Source organism: Prunus avium, chromosome 1, assembly GCF_965620075.1.
Source record: "Prunus avium chromosome 1, drPruAviu1.hap1.1, whole genome shotgun sequence".
Lineage (NCBI taxonomy): Eukaryota > Viridiplantae > Streptophyta > Magnoliopsida > Rosales > Rosaceae > Prunus > Prunus avium.
In genome coordinates this window covers 1,313,771-1,331,919 of record NC_142284.1, presented here as the reverse complement: position 1 = coordinate 1,331,919, position 18,149 = coordinate 1,313,771, and the positions used below count along the sequence as shown (strand labels likewise).

General features: G+C 42.5%; 5 protein-coding genes and 1 long non-coding RNA gene across 7 annotated transcripts; 2 read left to right on the top strand and 4 right to left on the bottom strand.

The window, feature by feature from the left end:
* Nucleotides 1–307: 307 nt before the first annotated feature.
* Nucleotides 308–5,156, top strand: SDE3 (P-loop containing nucleoside triphosphate hydrolases superfamily protein). Of its 2 annotated transcripts, none has more exons than XM_021956159.2 (6): nt 308–559; nt 702–817; nt 1,396–2,203; nt 2,277–2,447; nt 2,944–4,401; nt 4,524–5,156. In XM_021956159.2, the coding sequence occupies exons 3-6, from the start codon at nt 1,409–1,411 to the stop codon at nt 4,794–4,796; spliced, it is 2,697 nt and encodes an 898-aa protein (XP_021811851.2). In that variant the 5' UTR covers nt 308–559; nt 702–817; nt 1,396–1,408; the 3' UTR covers nt 4,797–5,156. The 2 variants fall into 2 exon arrangements, with proteins under 2 accessions (XP_021811851.2, XP_021811852.2); XM_021956160.2 differs by having other exon boundaries at nt 308–599.
* A 141-nt stretch (nt 5,157–5,297) lies between these two features.
* LOC110755018 (Bifunctional inhibitor/lipid-transfer protein/seed storage 2S albumin superfamily protein) lies at nt 5,298–6,435 on the bottom strand. The gene is made up of 3 exons (XM_021956161.2): nt 5,946–6,435; nt 5,721–5,792; nt 5,298–5,537 (listed from the first exon to the last, which is right to left on the bottom strand). The coding sequence occupies exons 1-3, from the start codon at nt 6,328–6,330 to the stop codon at nt 5,320–5,322; spliced, it is 675 nt and encodes a 224-aa protein (XP_021811853.2). The 5' UTR covers nt 6,331–6,435; the 3' UTR covers nt 5,298–5,319.
* Nucleotides 6,436–6,573: 138 nt separating this feature from the next.
* On the bottom strand, nt 6,574–7,492 carry LOC110755029 (uncharacterized). The gene is made up of 2 exons (XR_015835071.1): nt 7,025–7,492; nt 6,574–6,935 (listed from the first exon to the last, which is right to left on the bottom strand). It is a non-coding gene; the product is annotated as an uncharacterized LOC110755029 (long non-coding RNA).
* A 584-nt stretch (nt 7,493–8,076) lies between these two features.
* LOC110755043 (Bifunctional inhibitor/lipid-transfer protein/seed storage 2S albumin superfamily protein) lies at nt 8,077–9,432 on the bottom strand. The gene is made up of 4 exons (XM_021956193.2): nt 8,994–9,432; nt 8,860–8,886; nt 8,622–8,678; nt 8,077–8,487 (listed from the first exon to the last, which is right to left on the bottom strand). Exons 1-4 carry the CDS (start codon nt 9,328–9,330, stop codon nt 8,270–8,272), a joined length of 639 nt encoding a protein of 212 aa, XP_021811885.1. The 5' UTR covers nt 9,331–9,432; the 3' UTR covers nt 8,077–8,269.
* Nucleotides 9,433–10,457: 1,025 nt separating this feature from the next.
* LOC110755023 (Bifunctional inhibitor/lipid-transfer protein/seed storage 2S albumin superfamily protein) lies at nt 10,458–11,560 on the top strand. Its single transcript, XM_021956167.2, has 3 exons — nt 10,458–10,934; nt 11,026–11,085; nt 11,214–11,560. Exons 1-3 carry the CDS (start codon nt 10,619–10,621, stop codon nt 11,333–11,335), a joined length of 498 nt encoding a protein of 165 aa, XP_021811859.1. The 5' UTR covers nt 10,458–10,618; the 3' UTR covers nt 11,336–11,560.
* Nucleotides 11,561–11,565: 5 nt separating this feature from the next.
* PHP (PLANT HOMOLOGOUS TO PARAFIBROMIN) lies at nt 11,566–13,961 on the bottom strand. The gene is made up of 3 exons (XM_021956166.2): nt 12,785–13,961; nt 12,568–12,650; nt 11,566–12,407 (listed from the first exon to the last, which is right to left on the bottom strand). Exons 1-3 carry the CDS (start codon nt 13,836–13,838, stop codon nt 12,315–12,317), a joined length of 1,230 nt encoding a protein of 409 aa, XP_021811858.1. The 5' UTR covers nt 13,839–13,961; the 3' UTR covers nt 11,566–12,314.
* Between the last annotated feature and the right edge of the window lie 4,188 nt (nt 13,962–18,149).

The following is an 18,149-nucleotide window of genomic DNA, read 5'->3' as shown; positions in this document are numbered from 1 at the left end:
AATGGTGGTTGTTATGTTTGGCGTTCCTACACAAATAAATCTCTAAAATTGTTGTTTTATATTGCAATTGCCCATCTATCAAAGGAACTCAACTTTTGTCCAAAAAGAAAAGAAAAAGTAACTCAACTCTTTTATCATTTGAAAAGTCTCACAAATCTTTCATGAACAAAAACCTAAACTTTGGAACATGGGCAGTGTATTTTAGACTAGGTGAGTATTTTTATACGATCATATTATTTGAATGCTGTGGGCCCATACTCACAGTTCACTCTCATAAAACTTGCATGAAACTGGAAACACAAATTCAATCACTTTGGGCTATTCTATCCGACCTTGACAGAAATGAGTTTTGGGCAGGGACGGGACAGTACAGGATACCCCTTTATCCCATGTTGGGCACTGTATTGAGCAGCAGAAAATTGAACTTCTGCACCACGTTTTGGCCATCCATCACTAATTCACTAGTGATAATACTTAAGGGGGAAGTAGAGCGAAGAATTTTGACAAGATTAATCCAAAACTGGAAAATGCCACTTCACAAATCAAGTCATTGGTCAAGGTTATTTGTTTGTTTGCAACTTTTACAAACTAGTATTTAGGTTTGTCCAGGGCTTTCTTTTCATTCTCTCTCTCACTCCAGTCTTCCTTGTACACTAAGTTGAACTTTATTTGCCTTTTTCTTTCTATCGGATGAAATGCAGTGGACCCTTTTTCGGATTCTCTGGTTCTCTCTCAAAGATCTAGTCTTTGAGGTTTGATCAGCGGTGGGTTTCTGGGTCATCTCTGTCGATCAAGGCCTCCACATTTCTTTTCTCAGGTCTGTCTCTCAACCGTTTCTTAGCTTTCTTTCATAGCGATTTCTTATTGTTTGTTTATTTGTTTGTATTTGTCAATGTGTTTGTTGCGTGCGTTCGTGTATTGATGTAGAGTTTGGTTCTCATATGGGTTTCTGGAATTGATGTGAGATTATATAAATTTTGTTGAAATGCTTCACGGTAGCCGCGTTTGCACTTTGCTCTCCCTGTTCTGCGGTTTTTCTGATTGTGGGTCTACTAACTTTGTTGGAGCTTTCATGTAATTGTTTTTGTGATTTTGAATCTACTGCTTCCAATGTACCTTTACCAAGCCTTGGTAGCGAAATTGGTATTTGGTAGACTGGTAGTTTTCTTATCTGGATCAACGGGGAGGGGGGATTCGAACTTGGACCTCTTCCAACATTGGGAAGAGAAGTACGGCTAGACCAGGAACTAGTTGGTCTTTAGTACTTATCATTGGGTACCTTAATCTTCTAGTCAGAAACCACTTTCTTCTTCTTCTTCTTCTTCTTCTCCTCTCTTTGTTTTTTTTTATTCATTTTTTCCCTAGTTGTAACTCACAGTTTGTTCTTCATGTCAGTCTCCGTTTGGTGATGGGTACAAATGGTTATAAGTCGGATGAGGAATGCTCTGTCATTGGAGACAAAGGAGAAATCGGCTTCATAGATTTCGAGGATGATAAATCGGTGCGTAGTTACAACCCAAATGAAGAGGGTCCAATTGTTATTTCAGTCCCATTCCCTTATGTGGGTGGAAAGCAAGGTGAAAAGCCTCAATCAGTATGCGTAGGAGAAACAGCTGTGGATAAGATAACTATTAAGAACACCACCCATGACCCGGTGGAGCTATGCGGTGTTAAAATTTACGCCTCAAGTCCAGAGGACTCTTTCAAGCTTTCTGTGATGAAACCTCCAACTGCAGACTCCGATGTCGAAACCATCGAAGCCTTCCTTGAGTCTACTTCTCTGGAGGACAGAATGCTTCAGCCAGGAGATACTTTGACTATATGGCTATCTTGCAAACCCAAGGAAATTGGTCAGCACAAGGCCTTTGTGCATTTTGATTTGGAGACTGAACAGATTGAACGAGTTGTTATTCTCTTAGCAGAAGATAAAGTATCCCAATCTATGGCCTCAACAAAACCATACACAAGAGCCACTAGAAAGAAACCACTTGTTGTAGATTGTTTTCATGTGGCTGTACGCCCTAGTGGAGTAACAGACCGACGACCGTACAAGAATAGGCTTCCTCGATACGACATTCCAAAAGACATCAGAGAATTACTTGAGAGCAAGCAGATTCCTTATGTTGTCACCGAAGGTCTTACGAGAGGGAATTATGCAAATTACTTCAAAACTTTAGTCATCATGGAGGAAATACAGATAGAGGTAAGTTCTTCATTTTGTAACAACACTGTATGAAGTTGTTCTTGATTTGTGATCAATTTGGTGATTGCTTCAGGAAAGTATGAGAAGCCATGATATGGTAGGTGTTACTTTGAGGAAGAGAGGACATCAATTTTTGTCCCTTGAAGTCCCTGGGCTTGCTGAGAGAAGGCCTTCACTTGTCCAAGGGGATTATGTTTTTGCCAAGCTTTCTGAGTATGCAGATGATACAGTTCCTCCGTATCAGGTTGTCCTTCTGAAACAAAATCTTATCATTAAGACCAAACATCTAATGCATTTACTGAATGCTGTGATTGTTAGCTATTGGTATTTTATACTTATTTATCTATCTATTTATAAATGCTTAGCTCTACCGATATAGATTTGGACTTCTAGAGTATTATCATCCCATACTATTTATATTTTAAAACAACTTATTGCCACTCTTATATTTTATAATTTGTCATGTACTTGAAATAATTCTCTAAAGTAATTTTTGGCCAAAGAAAATAGTTGAAAGGTTCCTTCCCTTAATGTTGGCAGAAGTTGGCCATTCATGATCCATGGGCAGTTCATTCATGAAGAAAGAGAATTTAATCAATGCATATGCATTGTGTTTCACAAGCTGTTGGCTAATGCGTGTATTTGGCCTTTTTCATCAATACTCAAATTTTTTCATGTTATTTAAATATCCAGAATTCTATAGCTTATCTTTCCAAAAAAATTTAATGTGTTCTGCTCAGGGTTATATCTACCGTGTTGAGGCTGATGATGTTTACTTGAAGTTTCCGCCAGAATTTCACGCACGCCACAGAGATGGTAACCTTTATAGTGTACAATTTACATTTAATCGAATCACCATGAGAAGGTTATATCAAGCGGTTGATGCAGCAGAAAAATTAGAGATAATGTTCCTTTTTCCATCTGAGTCCTCTCAGAGAAGGATAATTAGAGGCACTCGACTGGTGCCTATATCTTGTACACCTAATAAGGAGCAGATGTGCTCAGTTGAGATGATCCTTGGCTGCAAAGGAGGGCCACCTTATGTGATTTATGGCCCTCCTGGAACAGGCAAGACTATGACATTAGTGGAAGCAATCCTCCAACTCTATGAAACTCGGAAGAATACTAGAATCCTTGTGTGTGCACCTTCAAATAGTGCAGCAGACCACATTCTGGAAAAACTCCTCAATGCAAAGGCTGGTACAGCAGTTCGAGAGAATGAAATATTCAGGCTCAATGCATCTTCCCGTCCTTATGAAGATGTCAATCCTAACCATATTGACTTCTGCTTCTTTGATGAAGATACCTTCAAGTGTCCTGAACTCCGTGTCTTCCGGCGCTATAGGATCATCATATCAACCTATATGAGTGCCTCTCTGCTTTATGCAGAAGGTGTCCCACGAGGCCACTTCTCTCATATTATCTTGGATGAGGCAGGCCAAGCTTCAGAACCAGAAACCATGATCCCGATATCACATCTCTACCATTGGAATACAGTAGTTGTTCTTGCTGGAGACCCTAAGCAATTAGGTCCAATCATAAACTCCAGCCAAGCAGAATCCTTTGGTTTGGGGAGATCATACTTGGAGAGAATGTTCGAATGTGAGTTTTATAGTAATGGGGATAAAAGCTATGTAACAAAATTGGTTAGAAATTATCGATGCCACCCAGAAATTTTGTATCTCCCTAATATGTTGTTCTATGGACAAGAGTTGATTGCTTGTAAAGATGACTCGGTTCCCTTCATGGCAAGGGTGGACCTTCTTCCTAACAAGGATTTCCCTGTTCTTTTCTTTGGCATCGAAGGCTGTGATGAGAGGGAAGGAAGTAATCCATCATGGTTTAATCGGACTGAGGCAAGTAAGGTAGTAGAGGTCACTAAGCAATTGACTGCAAAAAAGAATTTGAGTGAGGAAGATATTGGGATCATAGCACCTTATCGGCAGCAAGTACTAAAACTGAAGAAAGCTTTCGAAAATTTGGAGATGCCTAACATCAAGGTTGGAAGTGTTGAGCAATTTCAGGGACAAGAGAGACAAGTTATAATAATATCAACTGTCCGATCAACAATCAAACACGATGAATTTGACAGAAGATATTGTTTGGGATTTTTGAGCAATCCAAAAAGGTTTAATGTGGCTATTACTCGTGCTAAAGCTTTGCTAATTGTAATTGGGAATCCGCACATCATCAGCAAGGTATTGTCCCATTGTCTTACAGGTTGCAGGACATTCTCTCAAATCAACTGAGGTCTATATAAATAAATATGTTCAATTCAAGGATTTATTTTCTTATAATATCAGTTGTTTGGTTTTGGCAGGACCCAAACTGGAACAGGCTTCTATGGCGTTGTGCAGACAACTCATCCTATCTGGGCTGTAACCCCCCTGAGAGGCAGGAGCTTGTTTATGAGGACCCACAGGAAGATCTCTTAAACAATGAAGGAAACACTTGGTGCTATGGAGATGATGGGTGGGTTCAAAACTCCTGGCAAACAGAAGTTCCCCAGCCTGTCATGGAAGAGTCCTGGCAAACAGAAGCTCCCCAACCTGTCGTGGATGATGAAGCTGAATGGTCTGATGGCTGGAAGTAAATACTGAGTTTCTGAACATATAATGCGAAAATAAAGCATTTGTCTTTCTTCATATACTATGAATCCCAGGATTTACAATGATTGTTGGCTGGAAATATATTTTCCTGTTTCGCTTTTGGTGTGCCATGAGTCTGTGGCTCTAGGTGGAGCTGGATTTTGAAGCAGGATTCGTGAAGCTAGTGCCAAGTAGTACCGCAGTCAATGCATTGTGTATGCTGTGAAAGTGGATTTTATAGGTGATGCTGGTGAAGTTACTTACAATAGCCTTCAAGTAGTTGGCATATTATCTTACAATTATAAAAGATAGATGAGAGTGGTGGATTTCATTTGCCTACTGTCATATTGAATTGATATTCCTAATACCTTTTCTAAAGAAATTTAGACTTCGTTGCTCAATTATCACAGGTCATCATCCCACAATTAAGCAGAACTTTGTATCAGAATATACAAATTCATGAATGTCAATGTAACAGAGTAACACACGTATGCTTGATTAGGTGTATGATCAGATGAGCATATAGTACTACAGGTGAGTGGAGATGGGAACAAGAAAAATCAGTACGGCAGGTAGAAACCAAGTATTGCTTCTGCAAATTTGCTTCATTGCTGTAGACACCCCAGCTGGTTCTACTGCTGAGCTTGGTGGAGTTGTCGTCGGTGATCTCTTTCCCGGCAGCAAGCTTGAACTGTTTGTTGATTCTGACGGTAAGCTCATCAAAGGAGATGAAGCATTGTCAGCTCCTGAAAAATAATGAACACAAACCTAAGTCAAAGGTAGCTAGTCAACCCAATATTCTCCCATTTATTCACTCACATGCATATTTCTCAAATCTCAATGTACTTGAAAAACGAACAATAATCCAAATGAAGGTAAATAAATAATCCAAGAAAATCATGGAGGGAGTGAGTGAGAGACTAGGGTACCAGAAGGAGAAGGAGAAGGACTTGAAATCCCTGAAATCGTTGAGCTGCGGAGTGGAGGGAGTTCAGGCGACCCTGTTGCAGTTACCCAATGGATTAGAATTTCGAACCCAGATTTCATCGTATTTACATTCATAGCTTTAAGAAATAAAGATTGGTAATTTTTCAATCGATAAATAAATAAAACCCTAAATTGGCCAAAAGAAAATGTAGAAGACAGTCAAGAACCTGAGCAGAGCGACTCCAAAGAATTATCAGCGGTCTTTGTGCTTGTGCCATTGTTGCTGAGAGGGCAAGTGGAAGACAGAGACAGAACGCGAGTGTCGTTCACCGGAAACCCAAGCATCGGAGGGTCCTGGATCAAGTAGCAGAGGCACAAGGCCCCGCCGGACTCAAACGACGACGACAATGCGTCGCAGCACTTGGGTGGGGCCGAGTCAGAGAGGTTGTTGGGCGGAGACGACACGTACGGCAGGCACGGCGAGAACCTCACGAGCTCGTCGGCGCAACCTGGCGGCGGCGGTGGTTCTGCTGCTGCCGAGAGAACGACGAGTGTCCAGGCTAGGACGAAGGCCATGAGCCACCGGTGCAGGGCGGTGGTGGTGGTGATCATGCTTTGAGTGTTGAGAGAGAAATGGCGGGAAACAGAGGAATTTTGATTTTCCGAAAGTACCCTTTCTGGCTTCTGTGCGAAGGCTGTTAAGTTTGTTTAATAACGAAAAGAATGTGATCTCTATCTAACCAACTACCCAAGGTTTAGGCTTTTGGAGGCAGTTGACAGTAGGTAGTTTTTTTTCCAAACTAACTGTAACAAGAAGAGGCCTCAACACTAAACAGTTTGATGATTTTATAGAAGTTTTAAATCAATCATTATTTATAAGATTACTTTATCAGTTGATTTTTTATTGCACAGATAAATAGATAATTACAACTAATACAATGCTTTACAAGCTTGAAGAGCCAAGGAAAGCAAAAGCATTGGCAGTGGATGCAGTTTGGTCTTTTCCTCACTGTTTGATATATCATCAGTGCTTTTGGTCACTGGTGGCTGCTTTGCTTCTAACACTGTAGCATTTCCATTGCTGGTTAAGTTCAATGGAGCCTGCAGCACTTCAACCGGAGCCATCGGCGCGACCCGGTGATCAGTTGGACCAGAAGGTTGTGCAATCTCCTCATGAGGGCCATTTGGTGGAACCCCTTCAGCCTTTGGAGCTACCACTGTACAAAATAAGTGGGGAAGAAAGGATGTAAATTTTATTTATGCATCTAAGGGTGCTTAATTGAATCCAGCATAATTATATATATACCTTGACACTGAGTTAAAGGAGGTGCAGATATGTAGCAATTTGATAATGGCAATGAAAGGGGGGTGCCTAAAAGAGGCAGAGATGGGGATGTTGCTATCAGAGAGCACAAGCATCCATACCCGGCTTGGACGAGTTGATTAAGGGCTGTGCAGCATGTATCATCCATGGAAATAAAGCCACTGCTTGGTTTCAAGCAATGCTCAAGGTCTAGACCCACCATGGAGCAGCCAGGAATTTGGGTTTTAACTGCAGATGGTGAAACACAAAGCAGAAATGCCAAAATCCAAGAAATCCCGGAGAAAACCAATCTCTTCATGCACAGTTTCATCAGTACCAAATAATTTTTTTTGAGTTCCATTCTCATGTATGCAGTGACCTCTCTGTTGAGGAACTTTCTCACTACCAGAGTTAAAATGGTGACAGAGAACAAAAGAATTGAGATATTCTAAGCTTTTCTCTTTTTAATGATTTTTTTTTTCATCCATGTAATTGCAGATGCATGCTATTTGGCCTGCATGGTGGGTTGGTGAAGTGAAGCCTGTCACATGGATTGTGAGGGGTGCTCATGAAACTGCCAAGGCATTAACAAAGCACATGACGTCTCAACAAGCAAGGAGGTTTTGATTTGTGACTAAGGCACAATTGAAATGTGGAAAGAAATGGAATTTCACCAACCAAGCACATGAGATGAGTTTGTTCTTCACCAGCTTATATAAATAATACAACTATTTATACAGAGAACTCATAGGAACGGAGACCAACTACTCAAACACCAATTATCTGAACTCATTTTAGGTTTTTCCCAAGCACCTTACTCCTCCTTTGGCAGAAAAACTCAGGAAAATTGGAGTCATTTTCACTCAAAATTAACCGCGAAGCCGGAATGCGGTGAATCGGATCAATTGACACATAATTTCTTTCTCTGATTAATTTTGATTGAAAATCCATGTTTAAAAATGTGGTATCATATATCTTCAACGTTTTATGGCAGCCCATGCTTCAAGCTTCTTAAAGTAATTCACTGAAACTGAAAGTCTGAAGGGATCCAAGATAAAGTAAAACAAATTTTTATTTGCACTGGTTCAAATTATACAATACAGAAACCCAAGTTTCAATAAATAATCACCCAAAATGGGTTGCAATGATCTAAACTAGCCAAAAACAATAGTCACACTCACACCCACCAACAAAAGAATATTTCTCAGACAATGTATGGAAATATGTATAGAGATGAACATAATCAGCCTAGAAAAACTTCAAAGCCAGAATGCCTGATGCAAAAAGCATAAGAGAGGGTGAGAGACGATAAGAGGTAAAGGCAGCCGAAGGAGTCAGAACAGGACGGCTCCCTGTAGTTGCGGTTGGAGCTCCAGAGCCTCCTGTTGTAGATGGCGGAGTTAAAAGTGGTGTTGTGTCGGATTCCGGTGACAGAGCAGATGAGGTTGGTTCCGGAACAGAGGAAGCTGCTCAAGAGAAACATACATGGGGAATCAACAAGAAGTGTGTCACCAATTTTAGACACTTGAAAAAATTATACATCTGCCTTTTTAAATGAGACAGACAGCTATGCTGAAAATGTACTAATTTCAGAGATTACCTGTTGGACCAGATGGTGAAGCTCCAGGAGAGAGGGTTGGCGAAAGGGAGCTAGGACCTGCCCAAAAGTACAATTAGTCAACATTAGTTCACCAACTTAACAACCATAACAAAATAAGAAATTAATGTTCACTTATGAGAGAATCCGATTTTGTCAGACTATTAATCTGAATTATATGTAACATGTCCCATTGATAATATAACATGTCAAACTCGCAAGAAAGCGCTAATAATCGTACCTGGAGCAGGAATAGGTGCAACTGTGGCTGCACAGTATAAACATCATGTTAGTATTCATATTAAAAAGATACACACAATCACGTTGAAATTGAAAACCCAAGTGCGATATGAAATTAGAAACTTTTTCTTTTACCTTGGCATTGGAGTGGGACGCCGGGGATGTTGCAGGCACGAGGGAGAGAGATGGCTAGAGAACGGTTGATCGGTAGTTGGAAGGGAACACTTCCAGTTACAATGAGGCACAAGCAGTCTCTGCTGGTACTTGTGAGGGCTTTTAGTGAATTGCAGCAGTCTGCAGTTGGTGAGGTGCCATTGGAGCTGCTATTAGTGAGAAAACTCATGCAAGGGGACAAGCTAGAAATTGCCGAAGCATTGCAAGGGGAACCAACTTGGCCATAGACAGGCATAGCCAAGACCACAGTCATTGCCAATGCCATAGCTAGACGGAAAAAAGGCACTGAAATCTCCATATCTGAAATTGTAAATGGAAGCAAATTTGTAGGAGTTGGTAAAATGTATAAGTTTATGGTGCTATCAGAGAAGAGTCAGATGGGTTTAGTGAATTGTGTTTGGTGGTGAGAAGGATGAGAGAATTTATAGATGAAGGGGATTGAGGAGAAGTGGAGGGAACAAACAGGTGAGTTGGTTTTGGAGCTCAACTACCTAAACGAACTTTTGTGAAAACAAGGGATTTTGGAACTTTTGAGTAGGTGGGATTTGCATTATGTGGCATATGTCTATGGAGCCCATTTTGACTTGCATTTTCGCTGACCTGGTGGTAGGAAACTTTCCAACCCCCTGATGCCATGTGGATTCATATGGTTGGTTAATAGCTCTCAAATGTGTTAGGAAATTCTCAAATGGGGGTAATGTTTATCCCAAAACTAGAGTTTTTATATTTTTTTATAATGTGATATTTTAAACTATTATAATTTATGGAAGAGGGACTCGAACTCGGATGCAAGGAGGTCACACTATCATGATCAAGTGGCATAACTCACATTTGTCTGAAATTAGTAGTATTGAGAGAGCCCAAAACTCAACCACAAATGCTACTTGTACTCCAATTTGCATAAGGACTTCAATATTGACAGATTTCTATTTTGTTGAGAAGCTTTTAAATCTCTCACCCAAAAACAAAAACAAAGAATTGGCTTCAATAATCATTTTGCTGACCAACTTGTGTGCAAAGATACTGCCCGACGCATGCAGATACAGGATAAGAGAGTAGTTGACCATACTCTCATTGACAGGTATCCAATATCACCCATTGTACAGAGTCATGAGCTCAAGTCAAATAAACCATGCGCATCAGTCTGATCTGAAATACCAAAAAAATAAGAAAACAAATGTAATTTCCCTTCTCTCCAAAACCTGCTTCCTACGTACTTAGCTTTCTTGCTCTAACAATTTCTCGAAGTCTCCAGCCTCTAACTTATCCCCAAAAACAATAGAAGTTGGTCACCCAATAACCGGCCTCCAAACTAGTCCTATGCCAGCAAAGCCACAACATTTGAATAAAATGTTGAAGTTCCAAGCTTCATAAGTACAAAGGAAACCGTTATGAAATAATATAAGTAGGAGAAGTTGGTTACCCAATTAAGCCAACATTTTATCTGTTTCTTCTTTTTGCCCCCTTACAAAAGGCACATGCCCCTCCTCTCAAATTCACCAAGTTAATCAAACACTCAAATCCCAGTGCAGATATTACAACTTCTCAAGCATTTCCTACACAAATTCAAGAACTTAATTGTTGCAATGGCACAGAGGATGGAGATGAGTTTGGTCCTTGTCCTGGTGACCATGTTTTTGGCGAAAGCAGCAGCACAGTCTAGTTGTACCAATGTGATCATCAGTATGTCACCTTGCCTCAATTACATTACTGGCAACTCCTCAACCCCTTCTTCAGGATGCTGCTCACAGCTTGCTAGCGTCGTCCGCTCTTCTCCACAGTGCTTGTGTGAGGTCCTTAACGGCAGTGGCTCATCACTCGGGATCAATGTCAATCAAACTCAGGCTCTGGCATTACCAGGTGCTTGCAATGTTCAGACTCCACCCCTCAGCCAGTGTAACGGTAAGCCTGCAGATGTTTATTTTCTTTGATTTTTGGCTTGTGTTGATGCTAATCTTCTACTAATTAATTGTACACTGCTAAAAATGCGCAGCTGCTTCTCCAGCTGACTCTCCAGCAGGAACACCAGAATCTCCAAGTGATGGTCCTTCAGGTACAAAATAGTTCATATCATTCTTTCAGCTATGCATGAATAAAATAGTTTTGTATTCTTTTCTTTTCCCCCTTAGCAAAGTTTAAAAGCTCTGCTCCATCTGAAATTATGATGTTCATATTGTGTAGGAACTGGATCCAAAAATGTACCATCAACTGAAGCTGGCTCATCTGGAAACTCCATCAAGTTGTCTACAACTCAACTGTTTGTTGTTCTGGCTGCGGCATATGCTACCCTCTCAATGTGCTGATTTTCTTTTCTGTTGGCCAACCTTTCGAGTTACACATAATGCTCTTGATGATTGTTAATGTATTCCATTATTGTTTAGAATTCAGTAGTAAGATATATGCATGTAATTTATTATTCATTGTGACCTCAATAGAGAGGTTTATATATGTTTTTGTACTACAGAAGAGGCATCCTGCTCTCTTCCTTTTTTGATAATAAAGGTTTCTGGTTTCTGAGTGTACAGAAGGAGCATAACAAAAACAAATGCACTTGCCAAGAGCAAAATTGTTGCACTGAAAAGCATCAATTATACAAGATTTATGATACTGAATATCAATCAGGGGTACTGGCATTACATAAAGGCGTCCGTAAAGGAGCCGGAAAATATAAGACAGCAACTTTTAACACCAGCATAAACAAAATTAGGGCTTTAATACAAATAAGCTTTTCAATCTCCATTCTCAGGGATAGCCACATAGCAGTTCCACTCAACGCATTTTCTGTATGACAAGGTTTGCCCCTCTGGTTGGCTTTGGCATCGGTCGGAGATGATGGTTGGTCTTGAACACTCCAAAGCTTGCAAATATGTAAAACATCCAGCAATTCCAAGCAAGCCAAGCAGTGTCTAGGACTCTGGCTGAAGAAGCTCAGGAGAAGCTGATTCAAGGAAGCCGGCTGCTATTTCTCAATCAGTTCAAAGATAAATTAGAAATCCTTTAAAATAACTGTGAGAGCAGCCAAATGCGTGCCAAGACTTTGAATAAATTGTAAAATGGCAAATCCATCTTCAAATATCTACCCTTGATATTCAACCAACCAACCATCTTTCCATGTACTCTTCTCTTGATTGATATAACTTCCACTCAGCTAAAAACATAAGGTTATAATATCCTCAAAATTTTGTAACTAAACTTTAAAGTTACAAACAGGAGCACCAAAATCCAAGTGATCTCCAACATGAGATAGCTGCATACATCTTTCTCCCCAAAACTTGACGCACATCAAGAATGTGACCGTGACCGTACAAATTCTTCTAGTCTGTCCCACACCTCTAATGCCGCGGCTCTATCTTGATGCCGCTTATTCTTGCTAATCTGCAGATTTAGAATATATGTTCACATGGAATGAGAACAGAACAAACAGAGAAAAGAATGAAGTGGAAGAAGCAGTGACAATGATTCGAATTACAAAAGCAAGACCCAAACTAACATAACTGACTAAAATCAAAGCAGCAAACCAGCTCAAGATGCTCACCGAGATGATCTTTACATTCCACTGCTTCACAATTTTAGCTGACTCCACACTGTCATCTTCAAAACGCATGAAAAACCCCACGACTGCATTACAGACAAACATACACAACAATGTAGTTTCAACAATCGCATAAACAAACTCAGAAAGCAAATATCCTTATGACCCAGATAACTATTTGTCAATCAAATTAAGCCCAGAACAGAAATGCTCCACTTACTCTTATTGAAAATTTCAACATGGTCCTTGAAAGGCCAATCCTTGAACTGCCACTCTTTCCCCAACACGAAAACCGCCACAACCCGATCCCAATCCTCGGCCTTCAACGCCGAGGGCTTATCCCTGACCTCATACGCCGTTACCACCCTATCCCTATCCCTACTGAACTTCTTCTGCACCGTCACACAGTCAGGCTTAGCCCCCTTCATTTGCTTCACCTTCACATCCGTTGGTATATAAACCCCATCTTCCAAAAACTCCTTCACATTGTAAATCGTAATCAGCGTCTGAAACGCACTGGGCACCAAAATTATGGGCACACCTTCCCCAATTTTACCACCCTTCAAGTGCAATTTGGGCTTGGGATTCGGGTCGTAACCCGATTCGTCCCCGAACCCGGTCAAACCCCTCTCGTCCGAACCCATTAGCCTACTCTTCGCCACCAACCCGTCTTTCCTCTGCTGCGACTCGATACGCTGTCGTTCCTCCTCTCGCTTGGTTGCCGAAGTCAAAACGCCGTAAAAGTTCCTCCCTTTACACTCCAACAAGCCCTCCCGGTCCTTCAACGGCCTCTCGCCGGAGCAAATCAACGACATGTAGTCCACCGGGGTCTCAATTTGACTGAAAACCCTAGAATCAGTCGTACCGTAATCGTTGCTGTCGTTGTTGATGCCGCTGTTGACGTTCGGATCGAGACTGGGGAGTTTGGGATGGACGGCGTCGTTTTGAGGGGGGAGGAGGAATTCGATGGAGTCGGAAGAGGAGATCTTTCCGGTGAGGTAGTCGAGGAGGGGCTTACGGTCGGGGAAAGTGACGGAGGGGATCCCCTGGGTGCGGGCGCTCTGGATGTAGTCGGTGTGCTTGAGGTGGTGGTTGGTGACGTAATAAAGGAGAGTTTCGAGGGTATAAAGATTGCCCTGCTTGGACCGGTAGGCGGTCTCGGCGTGGCAGGGGAAGCTATAGTCTGAGTCGAACCGGAACTCGTCGTTGACTCGGACGATCTTCTCCAACTCGCCTCGGATTGTGAAGTCGCGGAGGGCAGAGAGTGGGTCCATGTTTGATGATGACGTTCTTGCTTGCAGAAGCTCCTGCAGCTGTGCGAGTGATGACAGTGATGATGACTGAGACACCGACGATGTGCGGAGCGTAAAGGAGAAGAATTTGGTTTGGGTTTTGGGCCGACTCTGTATAAATCAGTATGGGCCTTGGTTTCAGTAATTTACTTTAGAATTAGGAAACCTAAATCAATGTAAACTACAAGTTAAGGGTGGGCACGGTATGGTATTGGGCTCGTACCGCTACCAATATTGGAAATTAAAACCGGTATGGTTTGGTATGAGATTATAGTTTGCCAAAGTTGGTACCGTACCATACCGTAGGCACCATTTCGGTATCAAAATAACACAACTCAAAAATGAACCAATTCAATATTCAACGACCTATTCATTCACCAAAATATGTGATGCCTAAGTTACAGATTCAAATATTCAACAAATTCAATATCCAAATCCTAATCAACCAAATCAATATCCATCAACATATTCAATATCCAAATCAACCAAATCAATATCCCTCAACAGATTCAATATCCAAATCAACCAAATCCAAATGGTTAAAACTCATGCATTATGGCTTACAAACCGAAATAAGTGATAATTATGCATGTTGGTGCTAAAACTGGATGGGTAGTAATTAGACCAACTTAAAGATGAGGTGGATGTTGAAGGTGAGGCCCCTCAGTATGTAAGAGCATTCGATAAATAAATGGACATGCATACAGAAGACAAATGTACGTGGTTCATCCGAATAATGGGCTACGTCCACAGAGAAGTATGTTCTCATTATGATAATGTGTGTATACATTGTACATAGAATTAGACCCGAGGGGAAGAGGAAGAATACCGAAGGCCGAAGGCAGATGCCGAAGGCTGAGGGCAGATGCCGAAGGCTGATGGCCGAAGGCATATGCCGAAGGCTGAGGATCTGGCTGATGGCCGATGATTTGTGGGCTTGTAAATGGGCTCATGGGTAAGCCCATGAGGTCCTAGTAGCCTGCCCAACCTCTTTCTTCTTCTCCCTCTTTTGAAGGAGAGGGGTCTTCTTTTATAGGGAAGGGAGAGTCCCCTTCTCTTGTGTTTTGTCGATGTGGGACTCCCTTCCCTTTGCTTGGATTAGCTTGGAAATGCTTGGCCAGATATTGTACAAACAGGAGTCCCCCAAGTTCCCGATTAAGGAGGTACTTCTTGATTTGAGGACTTGTAGTCATCAATGTACTGGCCAAGTAATACTTCTTCTCATTCTTCAGCAGGCCGATGGCTGATGACCGAGAGCTGATGGCCGATGGCCAAAAGCTGATGGCTGATAGCCGAATGCCGATAGTTAATGGCCGATGCCGAAGGCCGAAGGCCGAAGGCTTATGGCCGAAGGCTGATGGCCGATGGCCGAAGGCTGATGGCCGATGGCCGAAGGCTGATGGCCGATGGCCGAAGGCTGATGGCCGATGCCGAAGACCGAAGACTGATGGCCGAAGGCTGATGGCCGATGTTGGATGGCACCGTAAGGGAGAAGTGTCTCTTGGAAGGTGTCATTCGGCATGGCTTTGAGCAAAGGCGCTGGAGAAGTGTCTCCTGGAAGGTGCCGTTCGGCATGGCTTTGAGAATAGGCCGAAGGCCGATAGTTGATGGCCGAAGGCCGAAGGCAGATGCCTAATCATTGGGGGGATGTGAAGACATCGCACGCGCCGAATGATGCAAGGGTGCCGAAGGCCGAAGGCAGATGCCGAATCATTGGGGGGATGTGAAGACATCGCACGCGCCGAATGATGCAAGGGTGCCGAAGGCCGAAGGCAGATGCCGAATCATTGGGGGGATGTGAAGACATCGCACACGCCGAATGATGCAAGGGTGCCGAAGGCCGAAGGCAGATGCCGAATCATTGGGGGGATGTGAAAACATCGCACGCGCCGACTGATGCAATGGTGCCGAAGGCAGATGCCGAATCATTGGGGGGATGTGAAGACATCGCACGCGCCGACTGATGCACGCGCCGAATCATTGGGGGGATGTGAAGACATCGCACGCGCCGACTGATGCAAGGGTGCCGAAGGCCGAAGGCAGATGCCTAATCATTGGGGGGATGTGAAGACATCGCACGCGCCGACTGATGCAAGGGTGCCGAAGGCCGAAGGCAGATGCCGAATCATTGGGGGGATGTGAAGACATCGCACGCGCCGAATGATGCAAGGGTGCCGAAGCCCGAAGGTAGATGCCGAATCATTGGGGGGATGTGAAGACATCGCACGCGCCGAATGATGCAAGGGTGCCGAAGGCCGAAGGCAGATGCCGAATCATTGGGGGGATGTGAAGACATCGCACGCGCCGAATGATGCAAGGGTGCCGAAGGCCGAAGGCAGATGCCGAATCATTGGGGGGATGTGAAGACATCATTGGGGGGATGTGAAAACATCGCACGCGCCGAATGATGCAAGGGTGCTGAAGGCCGAAGGCAGATGCCGAATCATTGGGGGGATGTGAAGACATCGCACGCGCCGAATGATGCAAGGGTGCCGAAGGCAGAAGGCAGATGCCGAATCATTGGGGGGATGTGAAGACATCGCACGCGCCGAATGATGCAAGGGTACCGAAGGCCGAAGGCATATGCCGAATCATTGGGGGGATGTGAAAACATCGCACGCGCCGAATGATGCAAGGGTGCCGAAGGCCGAAGGCATGGTTTTGAGCAAAGGCGCTGGAGAAGTGTCTCCTGGAAGGTGCCGTTCGGCATGGCTTTGAAAGGGTGCCAAGAGCACTCGTGAAGGAGAACGACATAGCGTTTTGTATCATTTCCCACAGACGGCGCCAATCTGTTGGCACTAAAACTGGATGGGTAGTAATTAGACCAACTTAAAAATGAGGTGGATGTTGAAGGTGTGGACCCTCAGTATGTAAGAGCATTCGATAAATAAATGGACATGCATACAGAAGACAAATGTACGTGGTTCACCCGAATAATGGGCTACGTCCACAGAGAAGTATGTTCTCATTATGATAATGTGTGTATACATTGTACATAGGGTTAGACCCGAGGGGAAGAGGAAGAATACCGAAGGCCGAAGGCAGATGCCGAAGGCTGATGGTCGAAGGCTGAGGATCTAGCTGATGGCCGATGATTCGTGGGCTTGTAAATGGGCTCATGGGTAAGCCCATGAGGTCCTAGTAGCCTGCCCAACCTCTTTCTTCCTCTCCCTCTTTTGAAGGAGAGGGGTCTTCTTTTATAGGGAAGGGAGAGTCCCCTTCTCTTGTGTTTTGTCGATGTGGGACTCCCTTCCCTTTGCTTGGATTAGCTTGGAAATGCTTGGCCAGATATTGTACAAACAATGCCTTATGGCTTACAAAATTACAAACACAATCCAAACAATAATGACAAAGAATTAACAAAAATCAAAATAAACCCCAAGATAAAGCTTCTGCTTCACATGCATATACCACAACAGGCACCAATTTATAAAAACCTCACAGGGCAGCAACCAATTTAGCTCAGGTGGCCATTGGGATGGATAAAAACAAAGCAGCAGCAACCAATAAAAACATCAGGCACCAATTCATGATGTAATTAACCAAAATAAATGTAGATTTTGTATGTGAAGGAGAATCTTCGAGTCCTATTCAGCTCCATACCCAATAACAAAGCTCAGTCAATTTTTAACAAAGCTGAGAATGGAAACTATTAAAATAGTAACAAAGCAAAAGTTGCATGCTTGGTTTATTTTTACATACAGATTCTTGTTCTTATCTTGATGAGAACAAGTTCTCTCTAGTTTTCATAACACTTTAAAAATAAAAATTATACTTCGGTACGGTACGATATTGACTGGTACCAAATACTTGGTACCGCTACCATACCATACTCCCATGGTACGGTACGGTATCGTACCGAATATCTCCTCATGCCAAATGAAACGGTATGAAATCGGTATGGTACAGTATGGTTCGGGTATGGTTTCGGTATTTCGGTTTAGATGCCCAGCCCTACTACAAGTAGATAAATACTTGACATGTTTTATTAATCAGGAAAGTTTTTTTTATTTTAATACAAACGATATTTAGAGAGGAAAATTAGAACACCGATAAATATTCTTAATCAATTGAGCTAATAATAAAGTGAAAATGAAAATATGATGGTTGTGGCAACAATATCATACAAATATTTAACTAACAATTAAATATTATACGGCAATAAATATAGTTAGAAATCATCATATTACTTATTAGTACTATATGGATTGCAATGAAATTGTTGTGTTATAATTTGATTTCGAGTTACTTGCTTCTATTTTTTTTTAAGTCCTTTACTTGGGAAAAATTAGG